The sequence below is a fragment of the Glycine max genome, chromosome 19 (assembly GCF_000004515.6).
Source record: "Glycine max cultivar Williams 82 chromosome 19, Glycine_max_v4.0, whole genome shotgun sequence".
Taxonomy (NCBI): domain Eukaryota; kingdom Viridiplantae; phylum Streptophyta; class Magnoliopsida; order Fabales; family Fabaceae; genus Glycine; species Glycine max.
The window spans coordinates 7,466,231-7,491,311 of record NC_038255.2 but is presented as its reverse complement, the minus strand read 5'-3'; the positions used below and the strand labels follow the sequence as shown (position 1 = coordinate 7,491,311).

The window sequence follows — 25,081 nt, the reverse complement described above, 5'->3', positions numbered from 1 at the left end:
AATAATAAAAATCACAAAAGTTGGTAGAAAAATCAATGTCCATGAAACAAAGTGAAAGGGAAGTGTGCTTGTTGTTTTGGCTCGAAATTTGTTCTATAATTGGTGCTTATTTTATATCAATCTTAGTTCTCAAATTTCAATTGAAAATTAGTGTGAAAACAAGTGCCAAAACTAGAGGTTTCTTGAGTCTTATTTTTTTTAGTTTTTTTTACTCTACTCTAGAGCCATCTTAGGTTTCTCTTTGAGTCCTAGCTTGCTTTTATGTGCTTTTCATTGCTTTAATTGTTGAATAATCCTTGAAAAATTTTCTTGTTAAAACTCTATTGGTTTATCTTTCATTTCATTTTTTGGTCTTTGGTTATTGCTTGTCTCTTTGTTTCCTTGTTTGTGAGTTGCCATATAGGGAAATGGATAGGAGGATTGGTGTCATCCCTTGAAGAATTTGAGTAAAGAAGCAAGGGGTCAACCACCTTAAAAGCTATTGGAATCAGAAGCACTCCAAATTGAGTGAAACACCACAAAGAGAATAGCCACCAAAACTGAAGACTTTTTTTTTGTTTTTGTAATATTGTAATTGGCAACTTGCTTTGCTTTCAAATTTTGTAACAAAATGGCCTTTCATTAGAAGTAAGTTAGGAGCCTCCAATAGGTCACCCTACTTCCATTTGTATGTAATAATTTTAGGCAATTTTTCCTTAGGATAGTGAGTGTTTTGTTGGGAACCTTAAATGAGGTCATCCAAACACTCTTAGGATCTGACTCGTTTACATTTCTTGCTTACTTTCATAGCTTATTTCATTTACCTTCCATTGTCAAACCGCCTAGATAGCTTGCCTTTTACCAATTAGTTTTTACCTTATCTTTCACACCTCTTTTAGTGTTTATTTTGGCTAGTTTCAACCATAGTTTCTTTTACCTTTTATTTTCAAACCCCCAACAAGAAAGAATCACAACTTAGGAACCAACATGAGTCTTCATTCTTCATCTAGTATTAATGGTGAGGGTTCTACTCCTAAGGACCCCTTGTATAAGATATTAGATGAGTTGAGATCCCTTAATTTCTGGAAAGAAAAACAAGAGAGAAAAGAAAAGGGGAAAAAAAGAGTGGAAGAAATAAGTCAAGATGAAAGAGAGAAAATAAGAGAGGAGGAAAGAAGAAAAATAATGAAAGAAATGAAAAGAGAAAAACATGTCTCCTACAGTAGTCATGACTCTTGAAAGAGTTTAAGTGAAGAACTTAGCGACTATTATAGAGGACGCCATAGTTCACATACTAAACATCATTCCCAAAGAAGAGAAAAGGATAGAAGGCCTCAAGAGGTTAACATTAGTCTCCCATATTTCCATGGAAAAGATAATGTTGAGGCCTACTTAGATTGGGAAATGAAGGTTGAACAACTCTTTGCTTGTCATCATATTAGCGAAGAGAGAAAAGTTTCATTGGCTACCCTTAGCTTTCAAGGGTATGCCCTCTATTGGTGGACTTCCCTTGTTAGGGAACGAAAGATTCATGGGGATCCTCCAGTAAAGTATTGGAATGATCTTAAGAGTGCCCTTAGGAAGAGGCATATTCCCTCCTACTATGAAAGGGAGCTTATGGACAAGCTCCAAAGGCTTAGACAAGGGATTATAAGTGTTGAAGAATATAGAAAACAAATGGAACTACTCCTTTTAAGAGCTAGACTTAGGGAGGAGGAAAGAACAAGCATAGCTAGGTTCCTTAGTGGGCTTAATATGGAAGTGAGGGACAAAGTTGAACTCCTTCCATATAGGGACTTAGATGAGCTAGTCCAACTTTGTATAAGAGTGGAGCAACAACTTAAAAGAAATCCTTCAAAATCTTATGGCTTTCACTCTTATCCAAGGAAGGACCAAGCCCAAGGAATTTTGGGGGATGCACCTGCACCTTCAAAACCCAAGGAAGATAAGGGTAAGACTATAGAGAAATCCACCCGTAAGACTAGTTCCCAAGAAAGGACTAGCAACATTAAATGCTTCAAATGTCTTGGGAGAGGTCATATTGCCTCTCAATGCCCCACAAAGAAAACCATGATTATGAGGGGTCAAGACATTTATAGTAGTCAAGAGGAGATTACTTCTTCCCCTTCCTCTAGTGGAAGTGAAGATGAAGTAAGGGGTGAAGAGTCTAGTGAGGAAGTCTACCCCCATCAAGAAGGTGACCTCCTAATGGTTAGAAGGCTCCTTGGAGGTCAATCTTTTGATCTATCTCAATCCCAAAGAGAGAACATCTTTCATACAAGATGCAAAATTTTAGATAAAACTTGTTCTCTCATTGTGGATAGTGGATCTTGTTGCAATTGCTGTAGCACAAGATTAGTTTCCAAGTTGAACCTCACTATCATTCCCCACCCAAAACCTTATAAAATTCAATGGCTCAATGAGCAAGGGGAAATGATAGTTAACCAAGAAGTGAAGGTACCTTTCTCCATTGAGACATATAAGGATGAAGTTAATTGTGATATAGTTCCCATGGAGGCAGGACATATTCTTTTAGGAAGGCCATGGCAGTTTGATAGGAAGATCATTTACAATGGCCTAACTAATGAGATTACCCTCACCCATCTTGGCACTAAATTTGTGTTGCATCCTCAAACACCTTCACAGGTGGCCAAAGATCAACTAACTATGAAAGATAAGAGGGATGAGGAAGAAAAACTAGAAAAACAAAAGAAAAAGAAGGATAGTAAGGCCTTGTCTTCAAAGGCCAAGGGGAAGAAAAAAGAGGAAAAAGATTCCTCCAAGAAGGTTGTTAAGAAGGAAAATCATTTTGCAACAAAAGGTGATATTAAAAGAGCACTCCTTCTTAAACAATCTTTCTACCTTCTCCTATCAAGGGAAACATCCCTTAGCACTGCCACAATTCCTACATTTGAGACGTTACCCCCAAAGGTCCAAGAACTTTTACATGAATTTGGTGATATATTTCCCAAAGAGATACCCCTTGGGCTACCTCCTTTAAGGGGAATAGAACACCAAATAGATTTAGTCCCAAGAGCAAGTCTTCCTAATAGGCCAGCCTATAGGACTAACCCTCAAGAGACTAAGGAGATAGAGTCTTAGGGTAAAGAATTGTTGGAGAAGGGTTGGGTCCAAGAGAGCCTAAGCCCTTATGCTGTGCCAGTGTTTTTGGTGCCCAAAAAGGATGGTATGTGGATGTGTACAGACTGCAGGGCCATCAACAACATTACTATAAAGTATAGGCACCCCATTCCTAGACTTGATGATTTGCTTGATGAGTTGCATGGTGCCAACATCTTTTCAAAAATTGATCTTAAAAGTGATTATCACCAAATTAGGATGAAAGAGGGTGATGAGTGGAAAACCGCTTTCAAGACCAAGTTTGGTTTGTATGAATGGCTAGTGATGCCTTTTGGGCTCACTAATGCACCAAACACCTTTATGAGGCTTATGCATCATGTCTTAAGGGATTTCGTAGGTAGATTTGTAGTTGTTTATTTTGATGATATTTTAGTGTATAGTAGGAGCCTAGATGATCACTTAAGACATCTCAGGCAAGTTCTTTCAGTCCTTAGGAAAAACACCTTCTTTGCAAATATAGAGAAGTGTACCTTTTGTGTAGATAATATAGTTTTCTTAGGGTTTGTAGTTGGTAAAAATGGGGTCCAAGTGGACCCTGAGAAAATCAAGGCCATCCAAGAATGGCTCACCCCAAAAAGTGTGGGAGATATTAGGAGCTTCCATGGGTTAGCAAGCTTCTATAGAAGATTCGTTCCTAATTTTTCTACAATTGCCTCACCTCTCAATGAGCTGGTGAAGAAGAATGTGGCATTTACCTGGGGTAAAAAAACAAGAGCAAACATTTGCTTTGCTCAAAGAAAAACTTACTAAGGCACCTGTTCTAGCTCTTCCTGACTTTTCTAAAACTTTTGAGCTAAAATGTAATGTCTCTAGAGTGGGAGTTGGAGCTATATTGTTACAAGGTGGACACCCTATTGCTTATTTTAGTGAAAAACTTCATGGTGCCACCCTCAACTACTCCACCTATGATAAAGAGTTTTATGCCTTAATAAAAGCCCTCCAAACTTGGGAACATTACCTTGTTTCCAAGGAATTTGTCATTCATAGTGATCATCAATCACTTAAGTATATTAGAGGGCAAAGCAAGTTAAACAAAATGCATGCAAAATGGGTAGAGTACCTAGAGCAATTTCCATTGTTGGATCGAGTGGCCTCAGAATAATTAAGAAGGGGGGTTGAATTAATTATTCCTAAACCTTTACTAATTAAAAAATTACTCTTCTAAGGCTTTTACTAAATTGTTAAGAGAATGAGGAGTAAAAGAGAAACTTAACAGAAAGTAAAAGCGGAAATTAAATGCACAGCGGAAAGTAAAAGAGTAGGGAAGAAGGAAACAAACACACAAGAGTTTTTATACTGGTTCGGCAACAACCCGTGCCTACATCCAGTCCCCAAGCGACCTGTGGTCCTTGAGATTTCTTTCAACTTTGTAAAAATCCATTTACAAGCAAAGATCCACAAGGGATGTACCCTCCCTTGTTCTCTTTGAACCTAGTGGATGTACCCTCCACTAGAATTGATCCACAAGAGATGTACCCTCTCTTGTTCTCAGTCAAACCCAAGTTGATGTACCCTCTAATTGTACCACAAAGGATGTACCCTCCAATGTGTTAAGACAAAGATCTCAGGCGGTTAAACCTTTGCTACTTTGTGAATAGGGATACAAAAGAATTCTCAGGCGGTTAGTCCTTTGAACACTTTTGTATTAGGGAAAGGGAAGAATCAAAAGAATTCTCAGACTATATCGTTTTGAATTCTTTGACAAGGGAGAAGGGAGACACAAAAGAATTCAGGCGGTTAGTCCTTTGTTCTTTTGGAAAAGGGAGAAGAGAGACACAAAAAGAATTCAAGCGGTTAGTCCTTGGCGAATTCTTTTTGGCAAAGGGAGAAGAGAATGAAAAGATGAATAACACAAGTTTTCAAGGATTGGAAAACCAGAAAACTTCAGAAAGCTTTTGGTACAAAGAAGAAGAAGAAGTTCAAAGAGATTCAAGGCTTGTAAAGGATTGATTGGAAAAGTAAAGTGTGAAGGAATGAATTGAATTTAAAATGCAAAACAAAGCCTTGCTTTTATAGACTCTTCATGTCTGGTCAAGAAGACCATTTAGAAGAGTTATAACTTTTAGAAAAAACTTAAAACCAATTTGAAAAAGTCAAAACCTTTTTGAAGAGTTACATCTTTTGATTTATCAAAAACAGTCACTGGTAATCGATTACCAAATTAGTGTAATCGATTACACAAAGCTTTTGTATGAAAGGATGTGACTCTTCACATTTGAATTTGAATTTCAACATTCAAAGGCACTGGTAATCGATTACCAAAACATTGTAATCGATTACAGCTTTTTGAAAATAATTGGAATGTTGTAAATTCAATTTGAAAACTTTTTCAAAACAATTTTGCTACTGGTAATCGATTACAACAATCTGGTAATCGATTACCAAAGAGTAAAAACTCTTTGGTAAAAGGTTTTGTCAAAAACTCATGTGCTATTCAAAGTTTTGAAAAACTTTTTAATACTTATCTTGATTCAGTCTTCTCTTCATCCTTGAATCTTGAGTCTTGAATCTTGATCTTGATTCTTGAGATCTTGAACCTTTGAATCTTGATTCTTGTCTCTAGACTTTCTTCTTGAGTCTTGAATTCTTCTTGATTCTTATCTTGAACTCTTGAATTGTTCTTGATTCACTTGAGTTGTTCTTTGATTGATCTTTGAGCTTTTTGTCATCACCTTTGTCATCATCTTTTGTTATCATCATTGTTATCATCAAAACACCTTTGAATCACTTTGATTCACCATGAAGCTTTGTTTCTACATTCATATGTTATCAAATACAAAAAGGGAAAAACAAATGTGGTAGTTGATGCCCTCTCTAGGAGACACACATTGTTTTGCTCCCTAGGAGCTCAAATTTTAGGATTTGATAACATTAGGGACTTGTATGCTTTAGATGAACATTTCTCTCCTATTTATGAGAGTTATGGGAAAAAGGTCCAAGATGGATTTTATTTGGCTGAGGGGTATTTGTTCAAAGAGGGAAAGCTTTGCATACCCCAAGGATCCATAAGGAAATTACTTATGAAAGAGAGCCATGAGGGTGGACTCATGGGCCACTTTGGGATAGACAAGACCCTTGTCGTACTCAAAGAAAAGTTTTATTGGCCCCATATGAAGAAAGATGTCCATAAGCATTACACTAGGTGTGTGGCTTGTTTACAAGCCTAGTCTAGGGTGATGCCTCATGGGCTATACACACCCTTACTCATCCCATCTGCACCTTTGGTATACATTAGTATGAACTTTGTCCTTGGGCTTCCTAGAACCCAAAGAGTTGTAGACTCTATCTTTGTGGTGGTGGATAGGTTTAGCAAGATGACACGCTTTATACCATGCCACAAAGGTAGATGATGCTTCCCACATCTCAAAACTCTTTTTCAAGTAAGTTGTGAGACTCCATGGTTTGCCTAGGACCATTGTGTCAGATAGAGATGCTAAGTTCCTTAGCCACTTCTGGAAAACCTTATGGGCTATGCTAGGAACTAAGCTTCTTTTCCCTACCAGTTGTCATCCACAAACTGATGGGCAAATAGAGGTAGTGAATAGGTCTTTATCCACCCTTTTAAGGGCTCTTCTGAAAGGCAACCATAAGTCTTGGGATGAGTATCTTCCTCATGTAGAATTTTCCTACAACAGGGGGGTTCATAGAACCACCAAGCAATCCCCTTTCGAGGTTGTCTATGGATTCAATCCCTTAACACCCTTAGACCTCATTCCACTCCCACTTGACACTTCTTTTATACATAAAGAAGGGGAATCTAGGTTAGAGTTTGTAAAGAAGTTGCATGAGAGGGTTAAGAATCAAATAGAGAACCAAACAAAGGTGTAATCAACTAAAGGCAATAGAGGAAGAAAAGAGCTAGTTCTTAATGAGGGGGACTAGGTTTGGCTCCATCTTAGGAAGGATAAATTCCCTACTAAAAGGAAATCCAAGCTTAGCCCTAGAGGGGATGGACCTTTTTAGGTCTTGGAGAGGATCAATAACAATGCCTATAGGTTGGACCTCCCAGAAGAGTGTGGAGTCAGCACCACTTTTAATATTTTTGATTTAATTCCTTTTGCAGGTGGAGCTGATATTGAGGAGGAGGAACCAACAGATTTGAGGTCAAATCCTCTTCAAGGGGGAGGGGATGATGCAATCCTCCCCAGGAATGGATCAGTTACAAGAGCCATGAGCAAGAGGCTCCAAGAGGATTGTGCTAGAGCCGCTGAAGAAGGCCCTATGGTTCTCATGAACCTCAGGATAAATTTTTGAGCCGATGAGCCAAGGTTGGGTCCACTTATCTTTATACATATTAGATTAGGATTTCATTATTTTTTTGTCCTTGTATTTAGGGCTTCATAATGTAGGTAGGATACCCTAGGAATGTAGGATTTTTCAGCTTTTGTATTTTACGACACCTAGACTACTTTTTGTATTAGGGGTAGTTTTATAATTTCACATGTATTAAGTGAATATTTTATGTGTGTGTTGGAAAATAAATTTAACTGAATTAGGAGAAGCCCAATCCAATTAAATTTTAGAGGTGGAGGTGAGCATTTTCTTGCTACACCCCATTGTCACATCATATAGTCACACTTTGTGTATGTCCTTCATGCTTTACATGCCTCATGACACCTAAGCACATTTAGTGGAGAATCTTGGACTTGATCTTGGATTGGTGGGCTGAACCATAACTGAAATTCACTAATCATAATTAGTGAATTTTTGGCTCCAAAATTTGGCTCCACAAATTCAATTTCAAATTCAAGTGAAATTTGAATAGAAATTGAAATTTTCCTCCAATTTCGTGTGACACTTAGGCTATAAATAAAGGTCATGTGTGTGCATTTTTTCAACTTTGATCATTTGAGAATTACACTTCAAAGTTCAGACCTCTGTTGAGGCACAAAATTTCGTGCTTCTTCTCTCCTTCTCCCTCCACTCATCTTCTCCTACCTTCAAACTCTTATCCATAGCTTCCTATGGTGGTGAGCTTCTTCTTGACTCATTTTCTCCTTGAAGTGGCGTCTCCTCTCAACTCTTCTTCTTCTCCATTCTGCTGCCATTAAAATTCAAGAAGCAAAAGACTCCATTGATGAAGAAGATCCAAGGCCTACAAGCTCCACATGGAGCTACATCAGTAAGCACGCTGATACAAGACTAGACAAAGGCTAGTGCCTAGCTAACACAATGCAACTAGCTGAGTCAACCTTAATCTTCATTTTTATCTCATCTCTTTAGGTTGGAAACAAAGGCACACTACATATGTCTACCAAAAAAACAAATTAACTCTACATTTTCAACTTTATTCCTATTTCAATTGCACAATATTAACATGCTTAACAACTAGGCTTAACAAAATTTTGGAGACACAAGTCAAACGTCAATGATTTGTTATTATCACAGTCCCCAGATCAATTTTTTTCCTGAGGACAAGCACATTAAATGTTAACTCTTTATTAGACAAAAATGCTTTTCAGTCGATTTTCTTAGCAGTTTTGTAACTTTTGTTAATTCGAAGAACAAATAAACTTATGACTTGAAACAAGATGCTTGACAATAAGATGTTTGGTTGCATATACCTTATCAACTTCTCATGTTTAGTATAACCTCTAGACAAATATAATGCCCCTGAGGATCCTGGTGCAGCAACTTGACAAAACATGTTTCATTGTCAAGAAGGTTGGATGAAAATGGAAAGCTTTCTTTGCAATTGAAGTAAAAATGTAATGAACATCAAGTCAAAATAATTTATACACTTGAGATGGAACAAAATACTAATAGTATTTTGATTGAGGGGAAAACAATTCCAAACAAAATTACAAGTAACTTAATTTAAAAACTTGAACATGAATTTCTGAAACTCTTAAACTTCAATTAAATTTCTTTTTTGGTTATGTGGGAAAGCAAGTAGGTGCCCTCTATAAGCTGTGCTTGTTTTTTCTGGCACTTTTAGTCATTTCTTTGGTGATGGCATGACTAAGAACCCCAATAGGGCAAAAGAACAAGCACAGAGAAACTGAATGCCGAGTCTCTATCTGATTCTCTAATCCATCAAGAAAAACATGCCTGCATACAGATACATGTTATTAGAAAAATAACTAAGGAATGATAAAACAATGTAGAAATATTAAGGAGGAAACTGCAGAAGAAAATAAAAGAGGTTTTTCACTGCAAAAATGGCTAATTTTGGTTTTAGTCCTTCAAATTGTTTTTTTTTTGTTGGTTTTAGTCTTTATATATTGTTGAAGTTTTAAGAATCTCCCTATCACCCCTTATTAACAACCTGGAATGTACCAGACATTAGACATGCCACATCACATTACGACAAAGTGGTCATTAACACTACATGTCTATGTCTAGATGTATGTCACATCACTACTAAATGATGATGGGACCAATTTAAAACATTTCAAAATTAAAGACCAAAATACATAAATTTTGGAGGACTAAAATCAATTTCAATTATATTTACAAGCACTGAAAACATACTCAATTTAAAAGAAAAGTAATGATGCAGAACCTTGCAGCAAAGAGATCCATAACCAAAAGGTGAATCCAAGCTGATGCTAAAGTCATCTCACTGGAGAACATTTTCCCTATACTAGTCAGCTGCACCGAGTATAAAAGAAGGTAACACAGTAATATATAACTGTTTTGGAAAGGGAAATATAACTTTATTGATGAATACACACCTCTGGTAGCAAGTATTTACTTGCAAAAATAAGTCCAACTGTCTCAGGGGTCCAAGAGTGGTACAACAAATATGCATATAGAATGCCAAGCACTACATATGGTACACTACTTTCCATAGACTTCCTAGTCTGCATTTTTGAATTTCAGGAAAAATGAATAAGGCACGTCTCATGAATTACAGAAATCAAAACAAATGAGCAAGAAGAATATCAGAACACACCCAACATATAATTTGGTACTGTAGAACAAATATATACAGAGGAAAGGAGAAAAAGAGAGCGTATATGCATATCAGCAAATAACATAAATATTTGGACAAATTCCATTGACATCCCGTGTGATTTATTGAAAATTCACATGATATCCTTACTTTTTTAACACCTGTAGTAACTCTCTTATAAAGATACACCATATAACAAGAGTACATGGTGTAATGTGTTTCAAACAATTAAGGCCGGTTATTGTAGGCGGTAACAGGGAAAGGGTGATGTTGGAAATTTCAAAAACCACAGAGTGTCAGTGTAATTTGTCCTAAATATTTTCATGCATGTTACATATATTTGTGATAAAAAGGTAATTATAGTATTCTCAAGAGCTAACAAATTGAAGATGCTTTCCAAATATAGAAAGAAACATACTAGCTCAGAATTTGGAGCTAGAACCATGAGTGTGTAAAATGGTAGCACTGCTGTTGTTCCCAGTGTAAAGGCGCTGCTAGCAAGTTGTGATCCTGACAACCCTACAACATGATGGTAGAAAAATTAATATAGGAAATAGTCACCACCAGTTATACCAAAAACGGGAATGTTCAATGAGATTAATTCAGATAGTATAAATGAGACCAAAAGAGTTTATGATAATTGAATGACACTGTTTGTCTTATAGAATAATAGACACATTCATCCATATTATACTATGCATGAAAATAGAAAAAAATTAAACCATGGAAAAAAACTTTTGTACACTCAACCAGAATGATTTTAAGTAATTTAGCCCCTTCAATCAATTCCCCTGTGCGTAATGAGAGAATAATGAAAAGAAAACAAAAAGAAGATTTCCATCCTTGCAGAATCATTTACAAAATTTTATCAGGTGTAACATGCACCTCTTCCAATATGTACTTTATTTAAAGTAAAAAGGTCAATTAATATGGTAATACACAGTTGACATTGCTTTGAGTGTGCAATAATAATTTAGGTTAAGGAGATCCCACCACAAGAGGCAAGCTAACTTTTTAAATGCATTCCCATATCTCAATTCCTCTATTCGGTAACTTCAAGTTTAATTTAATTTAAAGAACAGAGACCTATAACAGAACCTCCAGCTTCTAGCTAAAAAACTAGGTGACATGTGATAATACCATCTTTGTGCAAAACCAAAAATGCTTAAAACATAACCTTGTTAGAGTGCTTAAATTAATTTGGACCGGTTCCAGACTTACTATTCTTGGTATAGTAAAAACGAGTTTCAAATTTAGTAAATGTGGCACAAAAAAGGATTACATGAAGCATAGACACGACTGGCTTTTCGAAAAGGAACCAATCTCACGAAATTTGGTTTAACAACAATTCTTGATCCTCCTATGAAACTCCAATCTCTGATTAGGTTGACTCTACTTCTCTGATTAAGTTGACTCTGGTAACAAAGTTCAAGCTCACCACCATTACTTCTGATAGGGAAAGAAAACTTTTGCCCCTTCTCAACTGTACCACAAGGTTTTATAGTCTGCCCCAAGCGATCAATCTATAAGAAATAGAACCTCAATTGTAAGCAACCTTCTTGAACCCACAATCAATCTGAATAAATAAAGTACTTGGTCCATCTGATTTGTTTAAAATAACCAGGTTGTGCAGATGATTATATAAATAACATATCAACCCAGTTCAATATGCAAGGATCACATGAACAAACTCATTCTTTCTATTATCTCAGACCAAATGCAAAGTTTCATAGCAAGAAGTGAAAAAAAATGATAGTTTTATGTGTGCAAGACAATTGCATGAATCTATGGGTTTTATGACACACAAAGAACCAACTTTTTGACATATATAACTCCTTTGTAGTACCAACTTGTCCCTTAGCATATAAATCCATCCATAGAATGGTAAACATCAATCTCCAATATGAAAAGATACACTAGTGCCATTTTCATTAGTAATATCATATTCATTCAACTCATGATTCAAATGAAAAAAGAAGCACTGGGAGCATATCAATTAGACATGGAAACTGTACCTTCAATGCCAATGGAGAATGGGAAAAGAAAGAAGAGAAAGCCATAATTGAAGCAAAACCAAGGAGGACACTCAATATTACTTACATTCAGCAACAATGGCTACTTAATATATAATATAATGAAATGCACAACAGATAAACGTGACATGACTTTCCACTTGATGAGAAACAAAGTAGAAGAACAGACAGACCCGGAAAAAAAGGAGACAAAAGAGTAAGTGCCCACTAATTGGAAAGAGTTAGAGTTGTATGGAAGACAGGTAAAGGCACGTAACACCAAATAGTTTGCTAAATAAAAGGACAACATCTACACTCACCACTTGCATCATCTTTTGTCTGTTACACACTTACACTTCTTTGTGGGTCTTACAATTCAGTTCTTTATTAAGATGGTTACGTTTCCTAGAGTTGACCAATGGAACAAAAGTTATCTTAGTTTAGTGGGTCATCACTTTACCATTTATCTGTTTATTTGGAAGAGCCAATTACTATTTTTTTCCCTTTCTAAAATATGCATAATTTTATAATTCTTTTTTTTTTAAATTAATTATCTATTGCTTTACAACAGATGCGCGCCATGTCATCATAAGAATACTAAAATCGCAGATTCAAAAATATATGGAGACTAAAATTAAAATTTAGCCTAAATGAATATACGTCTGGTTTCTTGTAATTTCCAACACTGAAATTGAATGATCCCTTTATCATTAATATACATTGCATTCACAAAACACTGAAGCTGTCAAAACAATTTAATATATCATTTATCAACAATGGCTACTAGCTAGTATCCTTTCCATATTTGCTTTTGTTACAAGAAGAAAAGAGGGGGAAAAAAACAAGACAGAAACTACAAACTAGTCTAGGAAATGAATTCCCATCATATCCGCCTGAAGAGCTAGACTATGAGACAAAGGAGGACCAGTAAGCACCACCAAGGGATCACCATGCTCCACCCCAAGTTTTTCCAGGAGACCATCTAATCTTTATTCAAAAGCTGTCAAATCCTGAAAATCTCATTGCTGAATAGGTGAAACTGGTGGAAGCTGTTTAGAACCAAATCATCAATATCTAAGGTGGAGTCTGAATAACAAACCACCCTTCTATAAACATGCAGTGTCATTCCACTAAACCTCATTTTAAACAATCTGAAAACAATATTGGATTCTGTAATCCCTGAGATTGTGTTAGGAAATGGCATCCCATTTTGTTGCAGTGTCATTCCACTAGATCTCTTCAAATAAAGTCTATGTTTCTGCCAATCACAAATAATTACCAAGAATAAAGAAACAACATTAATTACATGTTTAGAACCACAAAATGCAAGTACCTCAGTTTGGATTGAAAACAAACTAATTGGCATCTACATTTCAATTATGCTTAAAGCTTCTACATACCAGCTACACTCAAATTTCAATTAATTGACTATAGAAGTTATACTGAACTATTCTAAATTTCAAATGCATAAGGAAACCAACCTGCAAATGACTAGCAACATTCTCTTTTGTCAAACCAGGGATATTAATCACTTCAAGAATCCTCTTTGGCTCTGCCTCTGAAAAACAATCAAGGCGAAAATTTTAAGTGGCATACGATTATGTCTGACATATATTCATGTATTGGAATACCAACAAAGAAAATAATCATATGAAATGAAGAAATAATCATACTATCAAGCCCAATTTGCATCACAGCATTGACAAATTCTTGATGCAGTTCTTCTGACCATACTACACGGTGCTCCTTTGCTGGGGGTGCATAACAATCATCCGATTCATAAAAATCAAATTCTTTGGAATTGGAGCTTCTCTTTTTTGGGACGCTCATTGTTGCATCAACAATAAAAGAAGCAAAATCAGAATTATCTTTTCTTGGTGGATTATTTTCAATCCGGAGTTTTCTAGCAACAAGCTTCCTCAAAATCCTGAATTGGTTTTGATGCAGAGGCTTAATCCAATAATCAGAAGCCCCATGTGTAACAGCCTTCATCAGAGCACTCGTAGCATCATCATGAGACATCACTGCATATTGCACTATGATAAGCAAAACAAGTCCAAAACATACATAAAAATTAATTTATAGAACAAGTTTAATTAGTCACATACTGATAACAGGAACATTAATCTCCTTGCCCACACGATGAAGGAATTGAAAGCCATCCATATTTGGCATGTGAACTTCAATTAGAATCACATCAACGCAACCTTTATTTTCCCGTACATAATTCAAAGCAAGTGGGGCATCAGAGAATGTGATAACTGCATCATAAAAAAGAATTATCAACAAAAAAAAATAAAAAACAAAACTTTCTATAAGAAACAGTAACATTTTTTTTTTTGACAAGGCCAAGAAAACAGATTATTGTTAATAAACACTAACACTGGTACAAGGAGGGAGTTGCTACGTGCACCCAGCATTATTGCTGGGGCACCCAGCAAACAGTGAAGTGGCGAAACTGCCCTTCAGCAATTATTCTTCCGGAAGAAGGTTCTTCCGGAAAGTTTCCGGAAATAATTTTTCCGGAAAGTTTTCGGAAGAACCTTCTTCCGGAAGAATAATTTGTGTCTTCCGGAAATACTCACAGACAATTTCCGGAAGAACGTCATCCGGAATGTTTCCGGAAGAAGCTTCTTCCGGAAGAATTCCAGTGTCTTCCGGAAGAAGCTTCTTCCGGAAACATTCCGGAAGAAGCTTCTTCCGGAAGTTAGTTTTTTTTTTTAATGCGTATGTAATGACGATTTTGCCCTTGTGTAAATTTCTTTAAATTAACGTCTTCAGGCTGTGTTTTACTGCGCTTTCTTTCTTTCTTCTTCAGGCTGTGTTTTACTGCGCTTTCTTTCTTTCTTCTTCCGTTTGCTTTGTTTCTTCTTCCGTTTGCTGTTGTTTCGGTGGTGGTCCCTTCAGCAGTCTGTTGGTGGTCCCGTGAAGTGAAGTATTTGAAGATTTGGTGGTCCCGTGTTCCGTATTTGAAGTTTTATTAGTGGCTGTTGTTCCTATTTTGTCGGAGGTACGCGTTTATTTCGTTTTCCGGTTAGCTTTTAGAGAAGAAAAACAGTAAAAAATGTATCCGGAAGAAATTTTAGGCACAGAAGCAGGAAGGTCCGGAATGATCACTTCCGGATGAAGGTCTTCCGGAAGTTACGAAGGCCAATTCCGGAAGAAGTGCTTCCGGAAACTATTTCCGGAAGACCTTCTTCCGGAATTGGGCTTCTTAACTTCCGGAAGACCTTCTTCCGGAATGTTAAATTATTACTAATTTATTAATTTCTGTTTTATAATTTTTTTAATTTCTATTTTATATATATTTCTGTTAGTTAATAATGAATTATTGGTTTAATTAGGTATAATGATATATATTGTGGATTATAATTTTTTTTGTTTTATAATGGTATATATATTTCTGTTTTATAATTTTTTTTATTTCTGGTTTATATATGTTGTGGATTATTGATTTAATTAGGTATAATGGTATAATATTAAATGATTTAGGTAACTTAAATGTATAATGGTACAAAAATGTTTTATTAGTTGTTTATTATAGTGATAAGTTTAGTTTAAGTAAATAATGTAGTTATAAATTTAGAATATAGTGATAATTTTAATATAGTCGTGTATGATGCATATGTCCTATTAATATGTTTGTTATTTAAGGTGTAGTAAATTTTTGGATGTGGTTATATGATAATTTGAATGTACTTGTGTATGATGCATATGTCCTTAAGATGGACGAAGATCAATGGAGGTATGACTTTGCGATGTCACAAGAAGTTGATATGGATTATGATTATGATAATCAAGAAGAATGTGGAGTGAATGAACGACATGTCGATTGTTCAAATGCTTTTAATACATCTCAGGTAATCATAGATAATTTGAGTCATTGGTTGAATTGATGGTTTGTACGAAAATTAATGTGTTAGGGTTGCGTTGTAGGTATTCGCTACTCGAGATGATGTTTTGCAATGGGCTCGAACAGTTGCCCATGAAAATGGATTTGTTGCAGTGATTATGAGATCTGACACAGAGACCGGTAGCAGAGGAAGAAGTTCATTTGTGTTAATTGGGTGTGAAAGGAGTGGTACGTACAAGTGTAGAAATAAAGAATTCGTTAGAAAAGACACCGGGAGTAGGAAATGTGGTTGTCCCTTCAGGCTTCGTGGGAAACCAGTGCGTGGAGGGGAAGGTTGGATGGTGAAGTTGATCTGTGGGATTCATAATCATGAATTGGCGAAGTCCTTAGTTGGACATCCATACGCCGGGCGATTGACTAAGGAAGAAAAGAAAATTATTGCTGATATGACAAAGTCGATGGTGAAACCGAAAAACATCTTGCTAACGTTGAAGGAACACAATGCCGACAGTTACACCACGATAAAGCAAATTTACAATGCAAGAAGTGCATATCGTTCTTCAATAAGAGGAGCTGATACCGAAATGCAGCATCTGATGAAGCTTCTCGAACGTGATCAATACATTCATTGGCATAGATTGAAGGATGAAGTTGTGGTGCGTGATCTGTTTTGGTGTCACCCAGATGCAGTAAAGTTATGCAATGCATGTCATCTAGTGTTTTTTATAAACAGTACCTACAAAACAAACAGGTACAGACTCCCACTACTTGACTTTGTTGGAGTGACACCAACGGCGATGACATTCTCTGCTGGGTTTGCATATCTGGAGGCTGAGCGTGTTAATAATATTGTATGGGCTTTGGAACGATTTCGAGGCCTATTTTTAAGACACGATCGCCTCCCTCTTGTTATTGTCACTGACAGAGACCTAGCACTGATGAATGCAGTGAAAACTGTGTTTCCCGAGTCTACTAATTTGTTGTGCAGGTTTCATATCGATAAGAATGTGAAGGCGAAGTGCAAATCTTTAATCGGGGAAAAAAATGCGTGGGACTATGTAATGGATAACTGGTGTACTTTGGTTGATTGTCCGTCCGAATACGAGTTCCATGAGTCATATCAGAAGTTTCAAGTTGCTTGTTCGCCTTGGCCGATGTTCGTTGACTATGTTAACGACACATGGATTATCCCCCACAAGGAAAAATTTATTACAGCATGGACGAATAAGGTCATGCACCTAGGCAACACAACAACAAACAGGTATTAACAACTGATTTTATTTGTTAGTAACGATTAATATTAAATGGTATTTAATTGTTGTATATTTTCATGTTTGTTGTGTATTTTAAATGTAGGGTTGAATCAGCTCATTGGGCTCTCAAAAGAGTACTACAAAATAGCGTTGGAGACCTATGTAGTGTTTGGGATGCCATGAACAACATGATCACGCTGCAACACGTCGAAATTAAAGCATCCTTTGAAACCAGTACGCATGTGGTTGGCCATGTATATAAAAAAACCTTATACAAGAGGCTTCTTGGGATGGTTTCGAGGGATGCTTTAAATCAGATTGCTTCTGAGATTGACCGTCTACGTTATCTCGGCAACAATCTCTCTTCTTGTGGTTGTGTGATGAGAAGCACGCACGGGCTTCCTTGTGCATGTGAGCTTTCTAGGTATACTGCTAGCAGCATCCCATTGGAGTCAGTCCATCTTTTTTGGAGGAGACTTTGCTTTTCAGACCAAGGGTTATTTTTTTGGATTCTTTGACGTCCAAACATGAGAAATGGCCGCCCTCCATTGTCTCAGGGCACAGGCACACCCACGCAAAAAATCCCAAACATGGTACTTGAACATGAAAAATTCATTCTTTTTTATGAATAGGAAGGCTTTTTTGACTGTAGTTGACGAACTGGGAACGGGACTATTTTTTTGGATTCTTTGACGTCCAAACATGAGAACTGGGGAACGGGACTATTTCCTGATTTATTAATTATTTTAAAAACTTTTATTTTTTATGTAATTCTTACAAACAAAACTCATGATTCTAGGTTCCCTTTTTTTAAAAATAAATTTAAAACAACCGTAAACTTGCTTAAGGACCACAAACAATCGGAATAACAAACTATATTATAAAATAATAAACTGTGCAAAACACGTCAACTATATTAAACAAAAACTGTAATAATTACAAATATTCATGTCAACTACAACACAACAAATAAATACAATGATCAATGGTCCGTGCGGCGTCTCTGACGAGCCCTGACCGTCCCATCAGCACTGGGTCCCCCTCTCGCGATCGTCAGGCAGTCCTGCATAATGTCATATAACTCTGTGCCTGCAGTGACTATCCTAAGGTTGAGCACACGCTCCAACCTCTGTGCAATCGCCTCATATCCCTCGTAATCATCCTGTCAAAGTCAGTAAAAACATTTATTATGAAATTCAAAATAAACAACAACTCATAAAACATTAAACGCGCAAATAATCTTACCACATATGGAGGGGGGTCAAATGCCACTGGAACCTGGGGGCTGGGCGGCTGTATGTAGTCCTCAGGGTCTGCAGCTGGTGCATCCCTCTGCTGGTCAGCTGCCTGGGTCGGTGTCATGAAAGGGTGAGATATGCGGAAAAACCACTCAATGTAATCCGCAGATACCTGCCCAGGCACTAGACAAGGCTGACCCGCAGGTAGTAAGTGATCCGCAAACTCCATCCACCTGTCATCTATCTGATCTGTGACAATCGTGCACTAACAGGCGGCGGAGGGATGCTCTGGATGTAACCGAACTGGCGTACCACCCTCTCCGGTCGAACTGTGACGATCATAGGACCCCATCTGAGCTGACCCTGGAACGATGAAATCTCCTGAAACGCCCTAACACCCCGATGCTCCGTGTACGGCAACCAGGACACATCTGTGACGGTCAAACCATCACAACGTGCCCTGTAGGGTGCTCCTGTGATGCCCTTCATGTGCGCCTTCGACGTCAACCACCGGGAAGCACGTGGGGACGTCTCCTGGTATGTATCGTCAGTCACGCACTGATGCACACTAGGGAAGTGCTCATAGATCCAGCACTACACAATAATTGAGGTTAACATAACATAAAAACATGTTTAAATCATAATCGAACCTAACATATTAATAAACACAAAATTTACCTGAATAGCGTCAAGTACCCCGCAAGCTGTCGGTGGTGGTCCTACAAGCCTCATCTAACTGGTCATACATATGAACCAGCGCGGCAACCCCCCAAGCGTAACCACCACTATGAGCGAGGTCCCGGAAAGCGTCAAGGTGGACCACATGCACGTATGTTGCACTCTTATTAGCAAAAAGAGTGCAACCGACAAGGTGCAGCAGATAAGCGCGAGCTGCGACAATCCACCGCCGGGCCTGACATCTGGTCTCATAAATGTCACGAACCCATCCTAATCGTACATATGCTCCACGTGTGAGTGCTGTCTCGGCTCTGGCCTCCTCCGCAGACACTTCCAGCAACTCCGTGAGCAAGAATCTGGCCTCCTCCGTAGAAAGAGCGTGGAAACTGTGCAAGGCGCCAGTGATGGGCAAATGTAGAATGGACGACACATCATCCAATGTGATCGTCAGCTCTCCTACGGAAGGTGGAAGGTGCTAGTCTCACTGTGCCACCTCTCCACAAATGCGGATATAAGTCCAGGATCGCCAGTAATAACTGAACAATCTATCAGTGGACTTAATCCTGTGGCAGCCACCAGGCCTTCAATCTCAGCACTGGCCTCCCAATCAGTGTCAGCTTCCTCCCATGTGACACTAACTTCAAATCAGGACGTTCCTGATTTGAAGTACAAATTATACAATTATTAAAAAAAAATAATCATAAACAAATAAATAAACAATGACAAATAATTAACAAATTAAAATACCTGTCCACTCCACACGGCATGTGCAACATGCTCGGCAAATGATGTGAGCACTGACGGGTCACGTGGACCACCAGGGAATCCCTCTGCAGCATCATCACCATCTGACCCCTCACCACTATCAGCACCCTGTGCGTCCGCACGCATCTCAGGTGCCTCCGTAGGCTGCTCAGGGACATCATCAGTCATGTCAGCGACGTCCTCAGCCATATCACGTCCCTCCGTAGTCATCTGATGAACGCGTAGCCTACGGGCTGAGGCAGTAGGCCTACGCCTCTCGGGAACATCGCCAGCATCCTCGCCAGCAGCTCTATCTCTGCCTACAAATCTACCTATGGCACGACCTAAACCTCGTGTTCTGGCCATGATCTGTAAATCATGTCGAACACGTTTTTTTTTCGGTCAAAATATACACAATTTTCTTTATAAAAAATCAACTTTATTTATAAACAAATAAGACTAACTTAAATCAAATCATTTTCACACATACACGACCTAATTTTAAAAAAAAAAATTAAACAACTTCATTTATATAAAAAAAACAACTAATGTAAAATAAAATTATTAATAAACATGCACAACTTAATTTTTTTTAAAAAAAAATAAACAACTTCATTTATATAAAAAAAACAACTAATGTAAAATAAAATTATTAATAAACATGCTTCATTTATATAAAAAAAACAACTAATGTAAAATAAAATTATTAATAAACATGCACAACTTAATTTTTTTAAAAAAAAATTAAACAACTTCATTTATAAAAAAAAAAAACACAACTAATATAAAAATAATTCATTACTAAACATCCACAACTTAATTTTTAAAAAAAATTAAACAACTAATGTAAAAAAAAAATTATTTAGTAAACATCCACAATTTTTTTAGTAAATAAAATACTTCATTTATAATAAAATAAACTAATTAATTATAAAAAATTAGTATTTTTATAAAACTTCCAAAACACACAACTTTAATTATAAAAATAGACAACTTCATTTTTAAAGAAAAAATACTAATTTAAAAAAAAACAATAAACAAAAACAAACACAACTACTTTTATAAAAAAAATTAATTTACAAATTAATATTTAGTAAAAATACACAATTTAAATTATAAAAAAAATATGACATCAAAAACCCAAACTTCATTTTTCATAAAATCTAAAAAACAAAATAACCAAAATAAATAAAATAATTCATTTAAAAAAAACAAAACAATTTCTGTTTAAAAAAAATTTAAAAAAAAAAACACAAAAAAAAAACAAAAAAACCACTTCCGGAAGAAGTGGTTCTTCCGGAAACACTCCGGAAGAAGGGTTCTTCCGGAAAGGTCTTCCGGAAGTTTGAAACTTCTTCCGGAAGTGGGCGTCTTCCGGAATTCTTCCGGATGAACCACTTCTTCCGGAAAGTTCCCGGAAGACGTTTTCCGGAAGTCTTCCGGAAGAAGTGTTCTTTCGGAAGACGTTTGGTTACTTCCGGAAGAACACTTCTTCCGGAAACTTTCCGGAAAACGTTCTTCCGGAACTTCCGGAAGAACCCCTAACGGGTCTTCCGGAAGACTCCGCCGTCAGCCTCTGTTCCCCATTTTTTCCGGCGTCCTCTCCTCTCGTTTTCTACCGTCCTCTCCTCTCGTTTTCTACCCTAAAGTTACTATCCTAAGGTTCCACTGCTACAAGCTATAACAATGTTGTATCAAAGGGGAGTTAGGGAGACTAACCTCGTTCGCGGAGAAGAAGAAGACGACGTTCGCGCTTGCCTTGCCGGAGAAGAAGAAGCAGTTCGCGGAGAAGAAGAAGCAGTTCGCGGAAGGAATGAGGAATGAGCAGTTCCGGAGAGGGGGGGGGGCTTTTTATAATTTTTTATTAAAGGGCAAAATTGTCCATTCATAAAAGTTGCTGGGTGCACCAGCAATATTGCTGGGTGCACCTAGCATCTCCCGTACAAGGAGTACCAAGTTAGCCTATGAACCTGAATACAGGGGAAAAAAAAAAAGCAACCCCAAAACAAAACCCATTACTCTTTTGTTATTTTAATTCTTTATTATTTTTAAATTAGTTTAAAGTAGTCTTTCCATTCATTTAAAGTTAATACCATCAAAGGGAATAAAGATATTGCCGGATAAAAATTGCCACAAAATGTCAGTTTTTTACCTAACCATTACGTTCTGTGTCCCTCCGCTGAGGCCTTCTTCTCCGTCGCTGGCAATGCCAACCTCGACCCCATGACCCTCGTCTCCAGCTTCTTCGGCTTCGATGACCCTACCCCATGACCCTCCGACGAGGCCTTCTTCTCCGCTGATTTTTTGTTGCATTACCTTCATTTTCATATCTATTTTATAATTCTTCAAAAGGGCCTCTCGGATATGAATTTTGTAGTTAGTTTTAAATTTGTTCAATTTTTTATTTTTCAATTTCTATGATTTCGTTGTTCTTGATTTCTTATATTTGTTTTATAATTTGTTCAAGGGGATTTGGTTGTTGTTGATGTTTGTATATGGGAAGTGTGGTGGTTGTTGGGAGTTGTGGAGGGGATCAGAAAGGAGAAGTGGAAAGAGAGGAAGGAGCAAATATGGGAAAGAAAGAAAAAAAAAAAAAAAGAGAAAAGGAAATTTGATTTTTGAATCTACGAACTTGTCATTGCTTTTGTCGTCGGCTCCCCCACCAACATTGTCCGCGGAGAAGAAAAAAAAAAAGGAAGAATGGGAGCAAGAGAAGCTAGAAGCTGAAGAAAGAAAAAATCCTTTTATAATAGTTTTTAGTTGTTAATATCTTTATTTTATTAACGGAGATCATTTGGCCAGTATTTTTTGGGTTAACTAAATTTTTCATCCTTAAACTTTTTCTAAATTTGATTTTAGGCCCTATCCTTAAACTTTTTATTCCTTAACTTTATTCCAATGCTGGTGTTTGTGTGACCTTGACCAGACAGAAAAAAAAAAGATTAGAGATTAAAAACTGAATTTCAAAAAATTTTAGGAAGTAAAACCTTAATTAATCCCAATTTCCTCACAATAGCATCACTAAACCACCAACTCCTCAACCCCTACCCCAACCTCAGGCTTACAAATCGACTTCCGCCAACTTAAGCCTTTCTTTTCATTCCTAGAAATCTGCCCCTTCTCCCTATAGATGCCTGCTAAAACATTATACCAGGAGCTCCCTTTTTCAACCATCACCCTCCACTTCCATTTTTCTAAAAGAGTTAAATTAAGACTTCTCACATCTCTCACCACTAAACCACCTACTTCCTTGGCACACATTCCTTCTCCCGTGACACCCAATAAATCTTCCTACGGTCCTTATTTCAACCCTAAAGTGCAATGTTTAAAAAGAGATTCAATTTGAGAAGTAATACCTGAAGGAATCTTGAAGAAGGAGAGGTAATAGATCAGAATTTCAAACAGGACAAACTTCAAAAACACCAATTGATGTGAACCTTACGGGGTGGAACGTTTGATACAGGCTACGGAGATTTGGATGACGCCACTTCCAGTGAAGGAAGATAAGTAAGGGTAGACGCCACTTTCGGTGAAGGAAGATAAGTCAGGGTAGACGCCACAAAGATTACCTTGATAAGTCTGAGATTGGTTCAACAAGGAACCCAAAGAGAAACTCTCACCAAATTTTATCAAATGCCAAAAGTTTTTTTTTATTGAAAACAAAAACCAATACTTATAGTGTATCTGAACAAAAAGATAAAATAGGCATGGGCCTTCTAAACAGTTTGGACCAAAATTACAATAAATAAAAAACATATTTAACTTGGGCCTTCAAATTAATCTGGGCCTTCATCCTTCTCCACTTGGGGGCTTTGTCCTTCTCCACTTGGGCATTCGCCCTTCTTCACTCGGGCCTTTAGCCTGTATTTGACCAGTTTCAGGATTCTCATCATTCCCTCCTTCTTGGAAAACATTTGCCCTCAAATGTCCAGGATCATCACCGGGTTCAAGTACCACTTCCTTCCTTTTCTTGTTAGCTTGCTTGGCATAGCTTTTATTCTTCTTTGCAATTTGCACCTTCACTTGGTCATACAATCTTTTCACATACTCAACTTTGGCCTGTGCATCCTTATGTTGAGTCTCTTGGGGCTTGCTGTTGTAAGTTGGCCTGTTAGGCAATAAAGCTTTTGGAAGGAGATCAACTTGATGTTCTATGCGTCTTGAAGGTGGAAGTCCATGAGGAATCTCCTTAGGAAAGACATTTTTAAATTCCTGCAATAAGGGTTGAACACTAGGAGAAATAGGAATAGTAAACTCATTAGAATTATCAGTAGAAATTTTACTCTCTTTGCAACACTGTAGATTGAGTGGTTCATGAGCAGGTAACACTTTCCTCACTTCACTCGCCTCTGCAAAATAATTAAATTTTCTCTTATGTGTATCACTCTCTCTCTTATGTGTATCACTCTTCTTTTTCATATTCCTCTATGGTGCCTCACTATTTTCTTTCTCTTGTTCTCTCTTTTCTCTCATTCTGATTTGGTCATCACACACTTCTCTAGGGGATAAAGGTTTAAGAGTAAACAAGGAAGATTTGGCTATTCGTCTGTAGAGCTCTTCTTCGTTACGGTTCAACAAACGTTGCATTTGTGTAGTCATCGCGTCCAGAAATAAGCGCTGAGATCTGTCTAGTTGATGATATACACCACCATTGTCACCAACTCTTGCCATGATTAAGGAACAAAGAATTTTGCAGTAATTAAAAAAAAAATTCAGGACCTCACCACACTCTACTCATGTGTTTCTCTCTTTGATGGTAATTCACTCGTGTTTGATGCTCTCAATATAGGCTGTTGTGTGATGTTTTCACTCTTGCCTTTTACCACTCATGTTCTCTCTTATGTTCCCGGATGGACCAAATTAGACACACAAGGTAATATAAAATAAAAGGAGAGACAATATAATTATCACAGACTGAGTAACAGATTTGATTTGGGATAAAAACTTGGACTTGATTTGGATAGCAGATTGGATTTGATTTGGATAAAAGATTAGATTTGATTTGGATAATATATTAGATTTTATTTGGATAACATATTAGATTGGATTTGGATAACAAATTTAGATTTAATTTGGATAACAAATATGATAACAAATAAGATAGCAGATAGGATAACAGATAAGATAACACATATGACCAGTAAACTTCAAATGCTCATAACTTTTGCTACGGTTGTCCGTTTGAGGCCCACTATATATCAAAACGCTCAAAATTCAGAGGATAATATATTAGATTTGATTTGGATAACATATTAGATTGGATTTGGATAACAAATTTAGATTTA

General features: G+C 37.1%; 2 protein-coding genes across 3 annotated transcripts; both read right to left on the bottom strand.

The window, feature by feature from the left end:
* Positions 1–8,808: 8,808 nt before the first annotated feature.
* LOC100305914 (unknown) lies at positions 8,809–12,116 on the bottom strand. The gene is made up of 6 exons (NM_001369221.1): positions 12,034–12,116; positions 11,301–11,541; positions 10,437–10,537; positions 9,798–9,926; positions 9,626–9,714; positions 8,809–9,171 (listed from the first exon to the last, which is right to left on the bottom strand). Exons 1-6 carry the CDS (start codon positions 12,076–12,078, stop codon positions 9,024–9,026), a joined length of 753 nt encoding a protein of 250 aa, NP_001356150.1. The 5' UTR covers positions 12,079–12,116; the 3' UTR covers positions 8,809–9,023.
* Positions 12,117–12,736: 620 nt separating this feature from the next.
* LOC102661810 (two-component response regulator ARR14) lies at positions 12,737–23,214 on the bottom strand. 2 transcript variants are annotated; one of them, XM_014771708.3, is made up of 5 exons: positions 21,949–23,214; positions 14,139–14,291; positions 13,704–14,054; positions 13,512–13,588; positions 12,737–13,288 (listed from the first exon to the last, which is right to left on the bottom strand). In XM_014771708.3, the coding sequence occupies exons 2-5, from the start codon at positions 14,203–14,205 to the stop codon at positions 13,034–13,036; spliced, it is 750 nt and encodes a 249-aa protein (XP_014627194.1). In that variant the 5' UTR covers positions 14,206–14,291; positions 21,949–23,214; the 3' UTR covers positions 12,737–13,033. The 2 variants fall into 2 exon arrangements, with proteins under 2 accessions (XP_014627194.1, XP_040868790.1); XM_041012856.1 differs by lacking the exon at positions 21,949–23,214 and having other exon boundaries at positions 14,139–14,407.
* Between the last annotated feature and the right edge of the window lie 1,867 nt (positions 23,215–25,081).

What these genes read in the sequence shown, in the direction of transcription:
- LOC102661810 (XM_041012856.1), bottom strand. Translation starts at nt 14,361, where the DNA reads ATGTTACTGTTTCTTATAGAAAGTTTTGTTTTTTATTTTTTTTTGTTG. An exon ending in GATTAATGTTCCTGTTATCA is followed by an intron (nt 14,055 to 14,138) that starts GTATGTGACTAA and finishes TGCAATATGCAG; the next exon opens with TGATGTCTCATGATGATGCT. An exon ending in GATGCAAATTGGGCTTGATA is followed by an intron (nt 13,589 to 13,703) that starts GTATGATTATTT and finishes ATTGTTTTTCAG; the next exon opens with AGGCAGAGCCAAAGAGGATT.
- LOC100305914 (NM_001369221.1), bottom strand. Translation starts at nt 12,078, where the DNA reads ATGGCTTTCTCTTCTTTCTTTTCCCATTCTCCATTGGCATTGAAG. An exon ending in ATTCTCCATTGGCATTGAAG is followed by an intron (nt 11,542 to 12,033) that starts GTACAGTTTCCA and finishes TATTTCTTATAG; the next exon opens with ATTGATCGCTTGGGGCAGAC. An exon ending in TAGCTCCAAATTCTGAGCTA is followed by an intron (nt 9,927 to 10,436) that starts GTATGTTTCTTT and finishes TCAAAAATGCAG; the next exon opens with ACTAGGAAGTCTATGGAAAG.